Source organism: Lissotriton vulgaris, chromosome 2_1 (assembly GCF_964263255.1).
Source record: "Lissotriton vulgaris chromosome 2_1, aLisVul1.2, whole genome shotgun sequence".
Taxonomy (NCBI): Eukaryota; Metazoa; Chordata; class Amphibia; order Caudata; family Salamandridae; genus Lissotriton; species Lissotriton vulgaris.
This window is the reverse complement of record NC_141687.1, coordinates 461025967-461045086: the sequence shown is the minus strand read 5'-3', so window position 1 is coordinate 461045086 and position 19120 is coordinate 461025967. Positions and strand designations below refer to the sequence as shown.

The window sequence follows — 19120 nt, the reverse complement described above, 5'->3', positions numbered from 1 at the left end:
GCGAGCGGGGGCGCTTGGGCCGAGGTCTGCTGTTCCCGCTGGTGAACTTCCTGGCGCTGCCATAAGGGAGATCCGGTCCCACACCAGCCCCAGGCGGGGGGCCCTCCAGTAAGCGGTGCATGAGTGGGCTTGGGAGTGGCTGAACCGGGCTGGGCTTGACCCCCGCGCCCCTGCAGCGGAGACGGCGTCCTTGGCGGTGGGCGCCCCCCAACACTGGAGACACACCTGAGGGGACCGGAGCACAGTGCGAAGACACAATTGGGCTCCCAGCATAGTCCAGGGAGGGGTGCCATACCCAGAGGGCACTAGCCCGCGACACGGCGGACTCCCCGAAGGGCCGACAGCGCCGACCTGCCATAGGCCTATTTCTGATCCCCCGTCCGGGATTTGGCGAACGGCCCGTGCTGGGCGGGCTCCAGCCAGCGTATAGTAGGAAGCCTACCGGGGTGGGAGACAAGGGCCGAGGCCTGTAGAGGTATCTAGAGACTGGAGGCTGGTGGCGGCGACACGCCAAGGGGGTGCCAGTGGCTACCGGAGAATGAGGGCCGAAGAGACGGGTCTGAACAAAGTGGATAGGCCCGCTGTGCATGTCCGGCCAATCGAGGAGACACGGGCAAGGGTCGGATAGCGGGACCCCGGGACCGGCGACACTCACTCCCGCACCTGCAACGTCAGCTCCCGGACCCTGGTGGACCGCCCCTCCCCCCGCGGTGGAGTGGCCCAGTTGAGAAGCAGAAGCTGCGGAAGCGGACGACAGCGAGAGACACCGCGATGGCGAACGCTAACCGCCGGGGAGGCCGCTCCATTACTGATCTCCTAGTAAAGCAGCCAACTAAAGGAGACAAATCCCAAGCAGCGTCACCGTCCTCCTCGCTTGCCACTACCAAAGGTGAAACCCGTGAAGAAGCCCCTGTCACAAGGTCCTTCCTGGAATCCCTGTTTGGCACACTGCGGGAAGACTTTCAGACCCTAAAACAGGAGCTGGTGAGCGAACAGAGGGAGCTACGTAGGGACCTGGATGGGCTTGGGGAGAGAGTGGCAACGATGGAGGACTCCAACCATGTCCGCTGTGAGGAGCTGGTGCATCTCCAACAAGAGGTCCTGCGACTCCGGGATCAGCAAATGGACCTCCAGGCTCACAATGAGGACTTAGAAAAACGCTCTCGGCGGAATAACATACGGGTCCGAGGGGTCCCATCGAAAGCAGAGGGGAACAGCGTCACCGCGTACCTCCAAGATCTGTTCCGAGAGGTCCTCAAGGAGCCTGCGGACTTCCCCATTCGCATAGATCGGGCGCACCGGGTGGGCCTGACGCGTCGAGCTCCGGCCCCACCTCCTGACATACTGGCTTTCCTTCCGGACTTTCCACTCAAGGAGCGGATTCTCAGATAACGCTCCAGAAGAGGAGGGAGTTCAGAGTTGTCACCACTTTCCTGTGGGACAAAGAGGTACCCTACTCATGGGGCCACCCGTTTAGACTTATCTTTCGGTGGGACGGGGTCCTTCACCAAATGCGCTCCCTCCACGACACTTGTGAGCTCCTGGGGCTCGAGGTACCAGATCAGGAACATAGCGACGATGCATACACGGAGTCCTCGCAGGAGAATCAATCGCAGAATCGTCGTGATGGATGGCAGAAAGTACGCAGGCGGCAACGGCCCAAGTCCGGTGCCCGCCCGGATCCAACAACGATTGCCAAGGAACATGCTGCAGCAGTGCAGGAGGTGGCAAAAGACACCTCGGGGCCCTCTTAGACTCCCCGCAGAGGGGGCATGCATGGTTTCACGCGACAATGAGGAGGGTGGGGTGGGGGCCACAATGGTTGCCACTGCCATATCCCCGGACTACTTTTGACTCCACAGGTTCTGGACCAATTTGACCTGGTTACTTTGCAGGTCTACACTGTTTTTGGCAGACCTGGGACTATGACTCTCTATTGGGTTTCGTTGGTGGGGGTGGGGAGGGAGGGGAAAGAGGGTGGGGTCCGGGGAAGGGTTGGATGGCACGGTTGGGGTTGCCAGGGGGGCTCATTTTTGGGGTGGGTAGTTGGGGTTGGGTGGGGGGAGGGTCCTCCTTGTCCACTAGAGCTGAGACGACTTGTTTTTCCCCTTTTTACTTCTTTACTATGGCACAGACACTGCACACACACGGCGCACCTACCCTTGATACTGGTCCGGGATGACTCAACCCTTGACAGTTCTCACTTTAAATGTACGAGGGCTTAATAATCCAAATAAGCGCAGGGTGATTCTCTCCTTCCTGAGGAACTCGCAGGCTGACATCTGCCTCCTGCAGAAGACGCACCTCCTGCCCAAAGACCATAATCGGCTTAAGTCCCGCTTCTTTCCGGAGCAGTTCTTCTCCTCGGCATCCAAGAAAGTGGCGGGGGTGGCGATCCTGGTAGCTAGAACCTTCAGGGGACGGGTGGTGCAAAAAGAAGCGGAGATTAAAGGTAGGCTGTTGGTACATCGCTTCCTAGTGGCAGGACAGACGTTATTGATTGGCTCAGCATACGCACCTAACGAGGGTCAGGAGCGATACATACACAAAGCATTAGAAGCGGCCACGGCCAATACACATCCACACTTACTACTCGGGGGGGATCTAAACCTGGTATTTCACAACACGGCGGACCGCTCTAATCAGCGCTTCGGGCAGGTCGGGGCGCTCTCCACGGAGGGACACGCACATCTCACAGACTTAGGCCTAGCGGACCTGTGGCGACTCTCACACCCTCAATCTACAGCTTACATGCACTATTCAGCTGCTCACAAATCATATGCGCGGCTAGACTATTTCTTATGCTCTACCCAGCTGGCGGCGCGCGCAAGTGACTTTGACATCCTCCCGGCCTCGCTATCGGATCACTCACCGGTGGTGGCGTCCTTCCTGGTGCCGGACACCCCCAGCCCGCAGAGGCACTGGCGCTTGCGTGTTGGCTTACTACAAAGCACTGCTACGGTCGAGAAGATTTCGGCTGCCATCACCCACTTCCTTGAGAACAATGCCAATGATGATACCTCCAAAGCCACCCAGCCCGGACGGATATCCCGCGGCCTTCTATAAAAAATTCTGTCCACAAGTTGCGAGATTTGTTTAACACGTTTGACCAACCCGGAGCTATCCCCCCAGACCTCCTGGAAGCCGCCATTTCAGTGATTCCCAAACCCGGTAGAGACCCGACAACGTGTGGTTCCTACAGGCCAATATCGCTCCTAAATATTGACATTAAACTATATACAGGTATCATAGCCAGCCGACTAGCCCCCTATATGCAGCAGCTAGTTGACCCGGACCAAGCCAGTTTCATACCTCAACGGCAGACAAGCGATAACACCAAGCGAGTCCTCCACCTGATAGAGGCCGGCTCGCGGGCACGACCGGGATGCATGCTCCTCACCATTGACGCTGAGATAGCGTTTGATCGGGTGCACTGGCCCTATTTAGACCTAGCCTTGCAGCGGTTCGGTCTCGGGACCACTCTCCGTACCCGCATCTTCAACTGCTACAGACAACCTAACGCTACGGTCCGAGTGAATGGCCACACTTCGCCACGATTCCCGATTGGTAGGGCGACCAGACAGGGCTGCCCGCTCTCCCCCCTCCTCTTTGCGCTCTACATGGAGCCCCTGGCCCAACGGATCAGGCAACACCAACTTATCTGAGGCATCCCCTTTGGTGGCGGTACTCACAAAATCAGTCTGTACGCCGATGACATTCTGCTCTCGCTTATGGACCCCATGCAATCTCTGAGGGCCTCTTCGTGGAGCTGCATACCTTTGCCCTAGCCTCAGGCTTTAAAATCAACGTAGATAAATCCGAGGCACTGAATGTGTCTCTGTCTTCTGACGTTTTGTCTGATGCTAAAGCGGAGTTTGGCCTGCGGTGGTCCACGTCTGCGGTACCCTACCTGGGGGTCCTGCTGGCACCCACGCTCCAGGCCACGGTAGAGGTCAACTATGCCAGATCCAATCGCGCCTTGCCGAGACCCTTAGGAAGTGGAAACACATCACGTTGTCCTGGCTGGGCCGTATAGCGGCCGTTAAAATGACGTTGCTCCCACAGGTCCTCTACGTCTTCCAGACCCTCTCACTGCGCCCCCCCGGCGGGTGGCTCCAGAAAGCACAGGCTGATATCTCCCGATACGTGTGGAACGTCCGCCGCCCTCGTTTTAAGCACCAACTCGCCGCGCTTCCCCCGGCTCATGGAGGAGTGGGTGTACCCGATCTCATACTGTACTTTCAAGCGGCACAATTGCGCACGCTGGTGGAGTGGTACCAGCTAGAGTTCAGCAAACACTGGCTCTTTCAAAATCAGGCGGTGGCAGGCTGCATGCTCCAGGGTGTGCCCTTCCTACCGCGGCGCCATAGACCTCCCAACTTATATGCCTCGTATATCACCGGTACAGTTATGCGAGTGTGGGATAGAGTGGCGGTCAGAAGAAACCTCACCTCCTTCCCTTCCCCGCTCACGCCGATATTCGCAAATCCGGAATTTACCCCGGGCCTGGACCCACAGGCATTTGTGGCTTGGAGAGCTACACCTTGCCAGGAAACTGTTTGACCTCCAGGGCATTCTCCCCTTCCAGAGAGTGAAAGAGGCCTATGGCATACAGGAAACCGATCGTATGCCCTACATGCAAGTCCGGCACTGGGTCCTACAACCCTCGATCAAACCGGGAGCGCAGCGTTTTCTTACACCCTATGAGAAATGGCTACTGACACGCACGTCGGAGAAGAATCTGCTCTCGGACATATATCAACACCTGCTCCTCACTAACATATGCACTTACAATGCAGGGCAAGCTAGGTGGGACAGGGACCTGGGACGGCAACTCACGCGCAAGGAGTGGGAAGGGATTTATCACAGGGCCCGCCATTCGGCCTACCACTCAGGCCTCACAGAGACTCTCACAAAAGTGGCCACCTACTGGTATCACACCCCAGAACGCATACACCGCTGGGACCCCCAGGTCAGTGACCGCTGTTGGAGAGGGTGTGGAGGGTTGGGCACACTGGAACACCTGCTGTGGAGTTGTGAGCGGCTGCAGAACTATTGGACCCCTATTCTTGACCTGATAGACCTTCATTTGGATACCCAACTCCCCCGATTTCCCGCCTATGTATCACTGGGACTGCCCAATGCATTGATGTACCCCCTGAAGTCTATGAGAGGGAGATTGATTGCGATTGCGCTGGGAGCGGCCGTGCAAAACATTGTAGCCCACTGGAGAGATCCTCAGCCGCCAGTGCAGTTGGGCTGGTTGCACAGACTCTTGTCTGTACTGGACATGGAGAAGCTTTCACTGACCACTGCGGGTAGAGGGGACGAATTTGTGGCCGTTTCTGACGCTGCTTACTGGGGAATTCAGGGAATTGAGTTGACCTGCGTTTGCTCCGTCTTGCTGACACACCTATCCCTGAGACTAAGACGAAAGCCCGCAGAAATGCCTCCCGGATCTGATATTTCCCTTGTGTTGCTTTGATCGCTGCCACTAGTTTATTTAGCGTTTCCTTTCCATTACCTCAGCGGACAAGGGGGAGGGGGGAGGAGGGTGAGGGGGGTAGGAAGGTGGGAAGGGAAGGTGGGAAGGGGGGTGTTTCGTATACTACATGCATTGTTGTTGCTACCGACTGTTCTTCTAACTTTCAAACGCGGCCGGCCCGAATTGGTTGTAGGCGGCATGCTGTGGTTAAATTGCACCATGTAACTCTCGCATTAGCTGGGGCGCAGATACAGTTTTGTCATTATTTGACCCTGATCGCCCGTAGCACTGGTCGATGTATTGGCTTTCAATAAAAAGATTTAATACTAAGATACAATATTGTCTACTAGGCTGTCTGGCAAATTCTCAAAAATTATGTTTCCTCCTTACGTTGTCTAGCAGTAGGAATATTTAGTGGCATTCACGCAAAGACACTTGTTTTCCACCTCCAAGTCATGTCACATTCTATTTTAGCCTATGGCAAATAAAGCCTTAGAAGAGTATATAATGCTTGAACAGCCATGATAGAATTTGCTAGTAATCATTCCTATTTTTTTCTGTGTTTATTGAAGCACACAAAACAAAGCATTCAAATTCCATAGAACTGGCATTCTATTTTGCCAGTCAGAGTAAGCAAATGCATATATCGCTTCGAGATCACCCTAAAAAAGAGCAATACTTTGGGTAATGGGGGTGTTCAAAAGTAAATTGAGCATCTAGTGTGATAAGTGATTCCCCTTTCTCTGAAAGGCATCATAAAAGCTTATATTTTACACTTTCACCGTAATTTCAGACTCTCACCTAACCAAGACTGTGCCTTGCTGAAAAAGTGTCTTATAATGTCACATGCTCATTCAGGTTGGTAACATGATGGCCGATGTTCTTCAGTTTACAATTCCTTCTTTTATACAACAAAAAACGTTCAACACCTTTACACCCTTATAAGGAATTATAACCAAGCTGCAGAAGATTACAACATCAGCGGCAAGAAAATCTGACAAGGAAGATCTCACCTATTGCCTACACTACATAGGTTTGTTACCCATTTAAGAGCAGGTTAGGTTCAAAACAACAGCCAATCTCCGATGATTCTGAAAGCACACATTGTGCTTGTAGACTTGCTGCATTTCTTATGCTAATAGGGCACAGGCGCGGGGCAGATTGTGTGAGTATTCATGTTAATCACAGCGCCCGTCATGCGCTGCAAATAATATGTTTATTTTCTCAGAGGCACACAATTTGCCCCGCACAGAGCCGGCCTTAGCATTGGTGCAGCTCTCTGCAACAATGTTTGTTGGTGTCCTCCCAATGTCCACCTCCACCAAGGATTCTCTTGCTACTATAGTTTAACAGTGTCCCCAAAGTCTCCATTACCACTCTCTCTGAGGTGCATTTAATTCATTTTATAGTGCCACTCATACCAGGTGGGTGTCAGAGCACTTACATTACACACATATTAAACAGAGACAATCAAGCATAGGTATGTAAATCTGTGTATAAGAAATGTTACATAAGACAGAGGACTGCAAGGTATAGGAGTGACATGTCATCAATACTGGTAGGCAGTATAGTTTAAGAGTGCTTGGTCTGGAGAACACAAACTCTGAATTTAGAATGTAATACCATTGTTGTGGGTTCTACTTAAGAATCGCTTTGTACCCAAACGAACCTTTGATGCAACATTAGGATAATGAATGGCTTGGGAAAACATCATAACACTTCAATCTATACCTTTTAGTATGCATGAAGTTTTTTGATTACAGTTATTAGTATACTGTTCTATATTAGGATTTTAACTTATAAACTGAAAGTAACAAAATTACTTCTCTGACAAAAGTAGTAACCCGCTAACCTATTTCATGCTATGCATTTTGTGATCTGCATGGTACACGTTCATTGCAGCCGGCATATTTACCCTCTGTGCTACCTTAAAACTTCCACTAGAGAAAACTCCGAAGTCTTAACTTGACATGATTATTACTGCCTGAAAACTGCTGCATAAGGAATGTTACAGCACGTGCTTTTAAAACAATAATAGACTAGCAAAAGTAGTCAGCACAGTGGCACTGGTCGCACCACCCTAGAGCAGGACCTAGCTCCGCAGCTGCACCGTATTAACAAAAGATATGCAGCAAGTCTACTTTAACATCGTGTGCTTTCAGATGATTTCAAAAGCACATGTTGTGCAGGTGGACTTGCTGTATTTCATTTGCTAATTGAGCACGGCACACAATCTGCCCGCTCTATTAACAAATGAAATGCAGGAAGTCTAGAAGCATGACGCGTCCTTTCAGAATCACCCGAAAGCACAGGTCGTGCTTGTAGACTTGCTCAGTGCTTTAAATGGGCCGGTACTCACCGGTACTGAGTACCGGCACTTCTAAATTTTCTGCGCTTGAGTACCGGAACTTTTTCTTGTCTCAAAGACAGTACCGGTCCGGTATTCATGGAGCAGCAGCCTAGCTTAATTTGGCTTCTTAAAAAAAAGCACGACACACAGCTAATGAGCCTGCCCGCTTTTGTGAAGCACTCGAGTGCTAATCTCCCCTTAACATCTCCTAATTGAACAATGCCCCTCCTCCTGTTGTGCTCTCTAGCCCGGGCTGCTGTAGCCTCCTGGACACAGGAGATTCTTTCAGCAGACCTGCACGCTGGGCTATTGTGCTCTGTTGGCCATCCAAACACATTCGAAAGTGGCGAAAGCTTTGTTTTTTTTACATTTCTTCATATGCCCCCTGCTGTCCAGTTCCCTTCAACCCATTTGCAAGGTGTAAACGACTTGGTGCGGGGCAGATGAAAGGCCAAATTTGCATCTCACCCCTCTCCCTACTGATAAACACACTGCAGCCATAGCTTGTCAGAGCTTAATTTATAAAGAGGAGAAATAATATACATGCTTTTCCTTTAAAATTTAATTGATCAAGAACGTTTGTGATATTGTGTTATGTATGTTTGATTTCTATAGCACTTTTTCAATGCTTGTGAGATCCAAGGCGCTATTACACTGGAAACAATTTAAGAAGGGGTTTACACTCAATTAAAAGTAAAATATTTATGACATTAGAAAATAATTTTAGTGAACTTTTTTCTTCGTGCCTTTGAAACAATTTCTAACATAAAGCGCCAATGAAACGAAATCTTAAATGAAGAGTTTCATTTGGTCATGAGGTTTTAGCACTGATTTTAATTAATGGCCCCTTAGCACTACCGGTAGCCCCGCCCCCATGGCTCCACCCCCATAGCCTCCCCACCCCTAACCCCGCCCACATCTCAATTTGATGAGTACCTGCACTTATTTTTTTCCATTTAAAGCACTGGACTTGCTGCATTTCTTTTGTTAATAGGGCGCAGGTGCGGGCAGACTGTTTGGTTTTGTGAAAGTATTCATGTTAAACGCAGCCCATGTCAGGCACTGCAATTAACATAAATACGTTAAAAGAGGCACAAAATCTGCCCCGCAGCCGCGCCCTTTTAACAAGAGAAATGCAGCAAGTGCAGGAGCCACTTGCTGCTGAACTCACCTGCAGAAGGGAATTACAGTTTTGGGCGCTGCTCGCATTTTAAAAGCAGCAACGCGAACGGTCTGTGCGCGCTTCACACAGGACACTGAGTGCTCGAGGTGAAATATGTGCGCATGTGCACTTTACAGGGAACAGTGGTCGCCACTGTCTTTCTAATTTTTTACGTGATGCTGTCTCAGTTCTAAGGGCTAGAGTATACCAGGGCGCATGGGTACCATGTGTGGAATTAGTACACCGTTTGAGAGGAGAAATCTTATCAAAAGCTGTGTTTAAAGCATTGTGATATTCTGAGAGTGCTTGCTCCACATCTGAAGTAGCTTTTGTGCCAGTAGGATTAAAGACATTAGCGAAGGATTCCTGCGTGATTTTTCGCCAATGTCTAAATTGGTCTTTTATAAATCTCGGTTGTCATAGGAATCCTAAAACTGATCAATAAATGGTCCGCTCAAAGCGGTTGTTCACAGGCAAGAGAAGTAGAGTTTTCATAAATGAAATCTGGAGAGTGCCCTATGGCATGCATAGGCCCATTAGCACTTTGATGCAGTCCGAGAGTGGCTACGTCTGCAACAAGCTGAGTTGCCCCCTCATTATTGTAATATTCTGCATGCTAATTAAAGTCACCCAACAAAAGAAACTGTTTTGCTTCCAGGACATGAGGTGCAACAAATTAAATTTGGTGCTGGATAAACTCTTTGTTTAGACTCCGGTGATGTATATACTAGTATACCTTTCCAATAGTCCTAGAAAGAAAGTTCAAGTTTAAATATGCATATCTCTGCCCATTCCACCGGAGAAGAGTCTATGATGGACACTTTAATAGTGTTTTAAAAAAATAATAGCGATTCCTCCCCGTATCCTGCCCTCCTTTTCTAATCTAAGCATGGAATAATTTTCTGGGAGAGCAATGGTGAAGGCTGAAGAGGAGGCCTGGCTCAACCAGGTTTCAGTAAAGAAACTCACTTCAGGTAGCTTTGAAGAGAGCAAGTCCCATAGTTCAATCATATGTTTAGGCAATTACCTAACATCGACAAGAATACTACCTAAGCCCTACCTCAGAATTTGTTGGCTTGTCCACTTCTGTTCATAGGTGCAGAGTTACTTGTCTATAATGAAAAAATCAGTTTTCTGTTTTTTGTTCTTTGTACAAAATATGTTCCTGGGCACTGAAAGCATGCTGCAAAGTGGCTAAAGCCCAGATAAAAAGTACACAGAAGATATTTCTACTTAATGACAGTTATTGTTATTGGCTGAATAATCTACTGTGTTTTAGAAAGATAGTACATTTAATTAAGAAATCGAAATCCCTTCTTGTTACCGTCTCAAGACTCAGAGCCTTTTTCTGCTGAAAAAGTACTAAAAATAATAAAAAACTTAAAACCTGAGGGAGCTCCTGGCCCTAATGGACTACCAAATGCCCTGTTTCGGCATGACCCTCCATTCTTTTCTCGCCTCCTGACTCCCCTTTTTAACAAAGCCATAACATGCGGTTTGATTCCTGAGTCTTGGAGAGGAAGTATCCTTAACCCAATCCACAAGTCTGGTTCCCGCTCGGATCCCTCCAATTACAGATTAATCGCATTGATAGATGTGGAGGCGAAAATATACGCATCCAATCTTTTGGTTGAGCTAGAGGCTTGGGTCAGCAGATCAAACGTAATACCTTACACACAAACTGGATTTCGGGCAGGGATGGGCACCTTCACCAATATTTCAGTGGTTACTCTCATAGCTAATCAGTCATTTGCAAAATCTAGGCCCTTGTATACCTGCTTTATTGACCTAAAAGCAGCTTTCGATAAAGTTTCAAGAGCCAACTTATGGGCAAAAATGCAAGACTAGGGGGTTCCGCCACGACTCCTGAAGGCCATCATCAATCTATACTCACATACGTGGGTACAAATCAAGAAAGGAGATGGGTCCAGTTTAACCGGAAAAATTCCAACATCCAATGGGCTAAAACAGGGTTGCGTACTGGCACCCTGTCTATTTAACATCTACACCTCCGATCTCGACAAGCGCCTCAGGTTAATCCAAGCAGACCCTCCAAAATTGGGAAAAAAAATGATCCCTTGTGTCCAATATGCCGATGACATCGTCCTGCTAGCACAAACTCCCATAGGCCTACAGAAACTGATCACAGAACTAGGAGACTATGCCACCTCGAACCAACTTACGATCAACCATAAAAAAACAAAAGTTATGTGTTTCTCGAAATCTATTAAAACACCGAAAAGTCACACTTTTTCCTGGAATTTGGGTGAGCATCAATTGACAAGGGTTATGTGCTACAAATACCTGGGCTTTCAGTTAGAGTGTAAGCTTAACTTCAAATCACACTTGGTCCAAGGTCGCTTGAAAGCCAAACAACTGTTGTTCGCTTTTAAAACACTAAGGAAAAAACTTATAGGATGCTCCACTGCCCACCTGCTTAAAGTGATTGCTGTAAAATGTTTACCTTCTATTTCATACGGCTCAGAAATTCTGAAGACCAAAGATGCCTAAATAAAGCACAATCTATACTATTTAAGAGACTGTTTTCAATTCCGCTACACACCTCACAGGCACAAATCCGCCTAGAATATGGTCTAAAAAATCAGATTATGGCCAGACAAGGCACCCTAGTAAAATACTACTGGAGGATGAGGGAGGCAGAAGATAACACCCTAGCCCACTATTGTTGGGTCGAGATTGAAAACCAAAAGAGCCTAGCTAACTCAACCACAGCAGCCCTGAAGGAATCCCTGTCGGCATTACAGCTAGAGGATGCTTGGCTCACCCTCACAACGTACTCCGGATTTAAAATCGTAGTCAACAACGCTATCAAACGGACCTCTTTGTTAACTGATAAAACGTCCTTTGCAAAAAAACATTATGCCTGGGCTGTGATTAAGGATTATCAGAGGCTGAAGCCGCAACAATACCTTTTGGAACAATTCTCCCACCAGAAAAAACATTATCTGACTTTGATACGCATGGGGTCTTTCCCCTCAAAGGATTTGACCCCAAAATGGAAACAAACATGGCCAACCAAGGAGTGTCGTCTCTGTGGTCAAGGGGAAGAGTCACTACTACACTTTCTATGTACATGCTCTTTTTTATTGGAAGCCCGAAAATCCATTCTCCGGGAGGCTCTAAGGAAGGAACAAATAAGAACATGTAGAGCAGCGGTAATTAAATGTCTCGGAGGGGCGTCATTTCCTCTGTCCTGTAGAGCCATAATACTATGGAAAATCACAGCAAAAGAACTGGCAAAATGCGACCCTGCCAAGCAGCCAACTAATTATTAGACTTCTCCCAAATGCATTGTTATACTCGTCATTATTTTTAAAATAATAAGTATCTCCATATCTTGACATCAACCCCAAGCCTTTTTAGGTTTTTTTAAAAAAATGAAATGTATATTCTAAAGCACTGTGTTTTATGATGGTTGTCCATCCTTTTATGATTTTTTTAATGAATCAAATAATAGTATATTTGACTGACTGACTGACTGAAATCCCTTCTTGTCTTCACAATCAACAATTTTTTTCAAATTTTAAAATACGAAAGTGCATGGAATTGTGCAGGATGTTTGACCACTGTAATTAAGTGAAGAGCTGACAATAATCTGCAATAATCTGCTCATGATCAAAGTATGTATTTTTTTGGTGCTTCAAAACTTAAATTAAATGACTCTGAAATCAACTCAAGGAGTATTTCCTTTGAGTTTGTATTGTCCTCTGCAGAACTTTTTCCTGGAAGAAAATACACAGTTTTATCCCAATTTTATCTGAACAAAACTTGCCAGTATTATTCTTCCCCTCTCCAGTAACGAGAATGGATAGTGTCTATTGGGGGTTGGGGGGAGTTATATTGGCATACTTATGCGCATGTGTCTGCAGTGTAGAGGCTGCTACTCTATGTTTTTTAAAATTATTTTCAAACACAGAGAACGGTAAACACAACAACAGTCACTAATGCTTATACTTCTCACAATTGACAATTTATTCAAATTTTAAAATTGTAAGATGTTTCAATAATGTAACTGTTAAAGTTGAAGAGCGGACCTCAATCTGTAATAATCTGCTCATCATCAAAGTATGTATGTTTGGGCTTCAAGTATGAAATTAAATTATTCTGAAATCAACTCACCGAGTATTTCCTTTGAGTTTGTATTTTCCTCTGCAGAATGTTTTCCTGGAAGAAAAAAAACATTTTTACCCATATTTTACCTCAACAAAACTTCCCAGTATTATTCGTCCACCCTCCAGTAACGACAATGGATATTGTCTATATTGTGAGTTGTGGGGGGGTGAGTTATCAAAGCATCTTTAGGCGCGTGTGTCTGCAGTGTAGAGGCTGCTACTCTATGTTTTTTTTAAATTATTTTCATGAACATAGAACATAGAACGGTAAACACAACATCAATCACTAATGCTTAAACCTACAAAGCAATTCCAATAAGTAGGACGAAGAAGAAATTACAGCAGCCTAATCACAGTATCTTATAAATCATGAGAAGCATTGATAATAAAAGAGCGACAAGAGATGTTTTTTCTTCCTTTTCTATTTTATCAATAACAGTGTGTGGAGAGCCACCAACCCGCTCCTGGCTTCATAACTCTGTTCGGTCCCTTTCTGCGCCTTCACCGTTTCGGAGATCACAGGACTCAGATAAGCACAGCAGGTTAGTGGATCTCTCTGGAAGGAAACCTTATAATTTGCCGGCGCCTATCAAAATGCCAAATATTTTATTATAAATCTACTTTTTCTCATCTCACTGCTGTTTGAGTTGAGTGCAGCTTCACCACATATGATGAAAATCAGCTGTCACACATACTTGTCTGACAAATTAGAAACATTGTTAAGGCAATTTACAACTGGAGTAATGTAGGCTGGCATGTTTCCTTATGAAAGTGGTTGAATATAGGAGTACAAGATTTCAAAGGATATTATTTTACATTACAACTTTATCGCATAGACCTATAGTTCGCATAAAGTATCTAAGATAACGTTTTTGATGGGGGCGTGGCTGAAGCAGCAGACCTTCTCTGCCAACTGGCTGCATTGTCACTTTGGGCATCCCTTTTTAGGTCTCCCCTACGCAGCTCGCATGCGCTGCATAGGCAAAAAGACCTTTTCTCATCGCCATGGCTTTTTAGCCAAAAACGAGCATGCGTTCCATTGCCATCAATAGCAACGCGTGCACGTGAGGCGATCTGCTTGCGGAACTGCGCCGCCATCTGCCAGCAATTATCGCTACCGCAAGTGCAGACCACCGTCCTCCCCCCTGCTGCTGCGCCTCCTCCTGCTGCCGCTCTTTAGTACCGCCAGCAGTTTCTATTTCTGTCCGTCTCTCAGCTCTCCACCAGTATCGAGAGCGCAGCGGATTTCACCTCTGCCGGCCTGAGAAAAAAGCAGTATACTGAGGGCCGATATCTCTCCCCCACCGGCCCCCGATGGTCAAGGTTACTGCCCGTTAGCAAAGTAAACCCGGCTGCTACTCGAGTAGGCTGCCCGGGGCCATGAGTAAACAGGGGCCACATTGCCGAGAAATGAACACAGGAGGATTGCCTAGCAACTGGGGACGCCCCCCCTACAATTTCGTCGAGACGCAGTGGAAAGGAAGTCCCAGCGCCCTTGAAGCCGTGCTGCGCCGGATGACAGGAGAGATCTGCGTGGAGAGAACTTCCCCCACAAGTCGCCAACACCGGACTCCCACACCTTCCTTGTAATCCCAGGTATTAGTTCCAAACAAAGCGATTAGAGCCGGCGCCCGAGATCTTTGTTTTAGTCGCCATCTCCTGGAGCCTTATGTGTACCTAAAGAATGTCCTGCTATCCCTGTGGCAATGCTGCCTCAACCCTACTTCCCCACTATGTGCCTGGGCTCCTTTGCAGCCTCTCTGTACAAACCACCCACAACTCTTTTTTGCCGTCCTAGTTACATCCCTTGCTCTACCCTTTTCCGCCCCTCTAGCCTAACACTAAATATACCCCTCTGCCCACTGCAGTCTTTATGGGTACCGCGACCTATCCTGCAGTCCCTAGGTGTGCCCCACCATCCCACTTATAGGCATCTGTGTACTGCTTGTTTCACCCCTTAAACGATTCAGAAAAGGGGGTGGTGATGAACAGAGTGTCTGAATTAAGCAGACCACTCTTACCCATTCCAAAGATCAGGGCTTGATCATGGGAACAGGGCAGACTAAACTACCAAGCCAATTCTTCACCAGAAAGGAGACAAGCTACCGGGGACCGGTTTCTGGCATTTCAGCCGTCTTCGGCCCGGCTTGCTTGAATCCTGATGGTGCAGTGAGAAAGGGACTCATGTCTGAGTATACCCTGCCACACCTGTAGTGGCCAAAAACGATTCAGAAAAGGGGGTTGTGATGAACAGAGTGTCTGAATTAAGCAGACCACTCTTACCCAGTCCAAAGATCAGGGCTTGATCCATCACCGTTATTTATCTCACTGCACCATCCCAGCTCAGAACCTGGCTATATGCAAATCAGTCTGTCCCTGGCCCAGTGCATCATGGAACAGGGCAGACTAAACTACCAAGCAAATTCTTCACCAGAAAGGAGACAAGCTACCGGGGACCGGTTTCTGGCATTTCAGCCATCTTCGGCCCGGCTTGCTTGAATCCTGATGGTGCAGTGAGAAAGGGACTCATGTCTGAGTATACCCTGCCACACCTGTAGTGGCCAAAAACGATTCAGAAAAGGGGGTGGTGATGAACAGAGTGTCTGAATTAAGCAGACCACTCTTACCCAGTCCAAAGATCAGGGCTTGATCCATCACCGTTATTTATCTCACTGCACCATCCCAGCTCAGAACCTGGCTATATGCAAATCAGTCTGTCCCTGGCCCAGTGCATCATGGGAACAGGGCAGACTAAACTACCAAGCCAATTCTTCACCAGAAAGGAGACAAGCTACCGGGGACCGGTTTCTGGCATTTCAGCCGTCTTCGGCCCGGCTTGCTTGAATCCTGATGGTGCAGTGAGAAAGGGACTCATGTCTGAGTATACCCTGCCACACCTGTAGTGGCCAAAAACGATTCAGAAAAGAGGGTGGTGATGAACAGAGTGTCTAAATTAAGACCCCCTAAAGCCTTTGGAATACACTACCCACTGCAGCTCCTGAGTGGCATTCTACACCAGTAGTCACTTTGCGTGCACCTTCAACCGCTGCAGTCCTTCTGTGCCCCCCTGCTTGCCCATCCATAATAACCCTTCCTCCCCCTCAGGGTGATGTGGTGGTGGCCTTTCCCCCCCACTTTTGCAGTGTTGTAATTAATAAATACTACCACTGTCTTAACCAAGTGCATGCTAGCCCCCCTGTCTTTTCCAAGGGTGGGGGGAGGACTACTTTTGTGTGGTCAACATCCACTTCTCTTTCCCAGTGGCAAATGGGTGCTCCACTCCTCTGTGGACCGCCAAATCATGTGTGCCATGGAGTAGTGGGTCAACTTGCAGATGCTTCTGCGTTCTGTTCCAGTTTATTTTTTAATCTCCTTCACCCTTGGTCAATGCCCCCATTGCCTTTCGGAAAAGTGATGGAGGGAGGTGGAGTTTAGAGTTTCCCTCTTCTGAGCAATGTGTGGGGTGAGCTATTTTTTTCACCTGCCTCTATTTGCCAAGATGGAGGCCAAAGAGAAGGGAACATGGGTATGGAGGCAAACTGCAGATTGTGACACATTCAAATAAAGGACAATCAAGAGATACTGTGAACCTTAAGGAAGATGAAGCACACCGGAACACACAGGAGAAGAAATAATGCTAATGTTGTTTACAGCCAGACATCATTGAATTATATAAAAAAGAACAATCAAACAATATTGGACTCCATAAACAATCGTGGAAGGGTCTTTGACAGTTGACCTGGTGCTTAATTAACTCTTGGTGCTTATGTGTTGCCTATCAACTCTTGTGTTCTGTAATATATGGTTCAGGACCTTTTGGCAGCTGGCCGTTTGAGGTGGACAATATTGTTGTTCTGGAACATAGTTGTGACTACATTGGGTGGTGCAGTGACTGAGTTTACCTAGCTGCCACTATTTTTTCACATAGACATCATTGAATTGTATGGAGAATATTGAATGATTTCAGAGGTTTACAATACAATGTGCAGGTAACAAAGAGACTACTCCCTTCTCAGTCTCACACATCTTGGTGTCTTGTGCCCATATGTTTTACAGCTCCTGAAATTGCTTCTTAGGAAACAGCTTCCTTCCATACCGAGTCCTTCTGTTGTATTGACCAAGAGAGTCATTGCTATATGGACCACCGCCTCATGTGAGAACGAGCAATCCCTCCTATACCGGTGGATTGGCGGCAGGATCTAATCAGACACCTGGATTTGTGAGACTCTCCTTCCTATTTAGTGTCCTACTTTTTACTTTAGTTTTCTATACTGTTTCACCTTGAATTAATGAACGCTGATTTTATTAATATGTGCCCTCTGTCACTTTGACCATCGCCCGAATGAACAAGAATTCCACACCTGATTATTATGAGGTTCTACAAGAAACACCAGAGGAATAGGAGAGATTTCTTAATTATCATCAAGACTCATGCTGCAGAAGCAGCTTCTCATGAACACAAAACGTACATTGTGTACTACTACTGCTGTAAAATGACTGCTGCAAAAATAAACAAGCATTGGCAAAGCCAAAAGGTCTCGCCTTTGGGACCTTATAAGTGTTTAGCCATGCAACAGTTGATGTTGTTGCACGAAGGATATTGTGCTAGATAACAAATACCTATAAAGTCCCAAAGGCCAGACCTATTGGCTATGCCCATGCTTGTTAATCATACTGAGGTCTACATCCTGCCCTCAAAGGATCCCGTGAGCAGCGGCTGACCGTGATCCCGGAGTTCACGAACCCCGGAGTAGCAGATACTGTGGTCTTCGAACCGCACAATTGGAGCTGTACCTGCCGTGCAGTGTTGTCTTTTGGCCGCTTGAATGAGCTGCTTGGGAACCCCGATAGCTGAGGTACACTGCCACCTTGAGAGGCTAGAGGAATAGACCTCAGATACAGCTCCTCTGCTGCCGGGCCTTACCACGTGACTCTTCTCCCTCCTGGTGACTACATTTGTGGGGTCAGGGACTCAAAGGGGGACAGCAGCTGGAGGGTAGGGGCCCAGACTGCTCATGTATAGAGACCGGTGCTCCTGAGACCTGAGGGACATGGCGGCCCTCCGCTTCTCCTTGGGAGACAGTTGCAGCATTGAGGGACCGCACTCCATGAGCACTGATCCTGATTGTGGACTGGGACACCACAGACCTGAGGATGCCATTGTGAAGATGGGCATTGCGACGGAGAGACCTAGGCTGCTCGTGCTGCCAACCCTTGACCTTTGAGTGGCAAGGAGGCTGGGGCCTGGCCTAGGTGTGTCCCCTTTCCCCCATCCCCACCCCCGATTTCACGTCTGGCAAGACCCCGGGCCCTGATGACTTTCCTTCAGAATACTTAATTGAACCCCACAAAATTGTTAGCCCTCACTTGCTGCAGCTTTATAAGGAGGCCCAAGACGAAGGCTGCTTCTTATATCTTAACTTTGCTTCCATTGTCGTTATTCTCAAATCAGATCAACAGAATGGATAACCGAATTACCCTGTACGCCGAAGGCATTCTGTTATTTTGAATGACCCCCAGAAGTCAGGTCACATTTTGGAAATTTTGCACCTGTTTGGTGAAGCATCTGGGCTCCAGGGGAAATCACTCCTTGTCCCTGTGTGGGGTGGTGATGCTGTGCTGGACTGGCAACAGGACATCGCAGTTTGCTGCCTCAGCTTTAAACAGCTTGGGGTCCACATATCCACAGTGCCTGAACTCATGCACTCTATTAATCTTGCGCCGCTCCTTTGGACAACCAAGGTTCGCCTGACCACTTAAAATAAATAAATAAATCTGGTATTTGTTAAGCGTGAACTAATCACACTGGGGTTCTCAAGGCACTGGGGGCCGTTGCAGAGATTTGGGGCCAGATGTAGGTAGGCAAATACCGGTCGGTAACGGCCGAAATTCAGTAATTTCGGCCGTTACCGACCGGTATTTGGAAAATGAGATGTAGGTGGGCATTTTACTGATTCGGTAATTTACCGACTCAGTATTTGAAGGAATCG

The 19120-nt window shown here is 47.8% G+C and overlaps 1 protein-coding gene across 1 annotated transcript in view; it reads right to left on the bottom strand.

Annotated features, from left to right (window-relative positions):
* Positions 1–19120, bottom strand: part of ANKAR (ankyrin and armadillo repeat containing) — a 1392657-nt gene that overhangs the window by 921624 nt on the left and 451913 nt on the right. The window contains exon 9 of the mRNA XM_086955361.1: positions 13138–13182. Coding sequence (XP_086811487.1) covers positions 13138–13182 — 45 coding nt within the window. The remainder of the gene's footprint in view (positions 1–13137; positions 13183–19120) is intronic.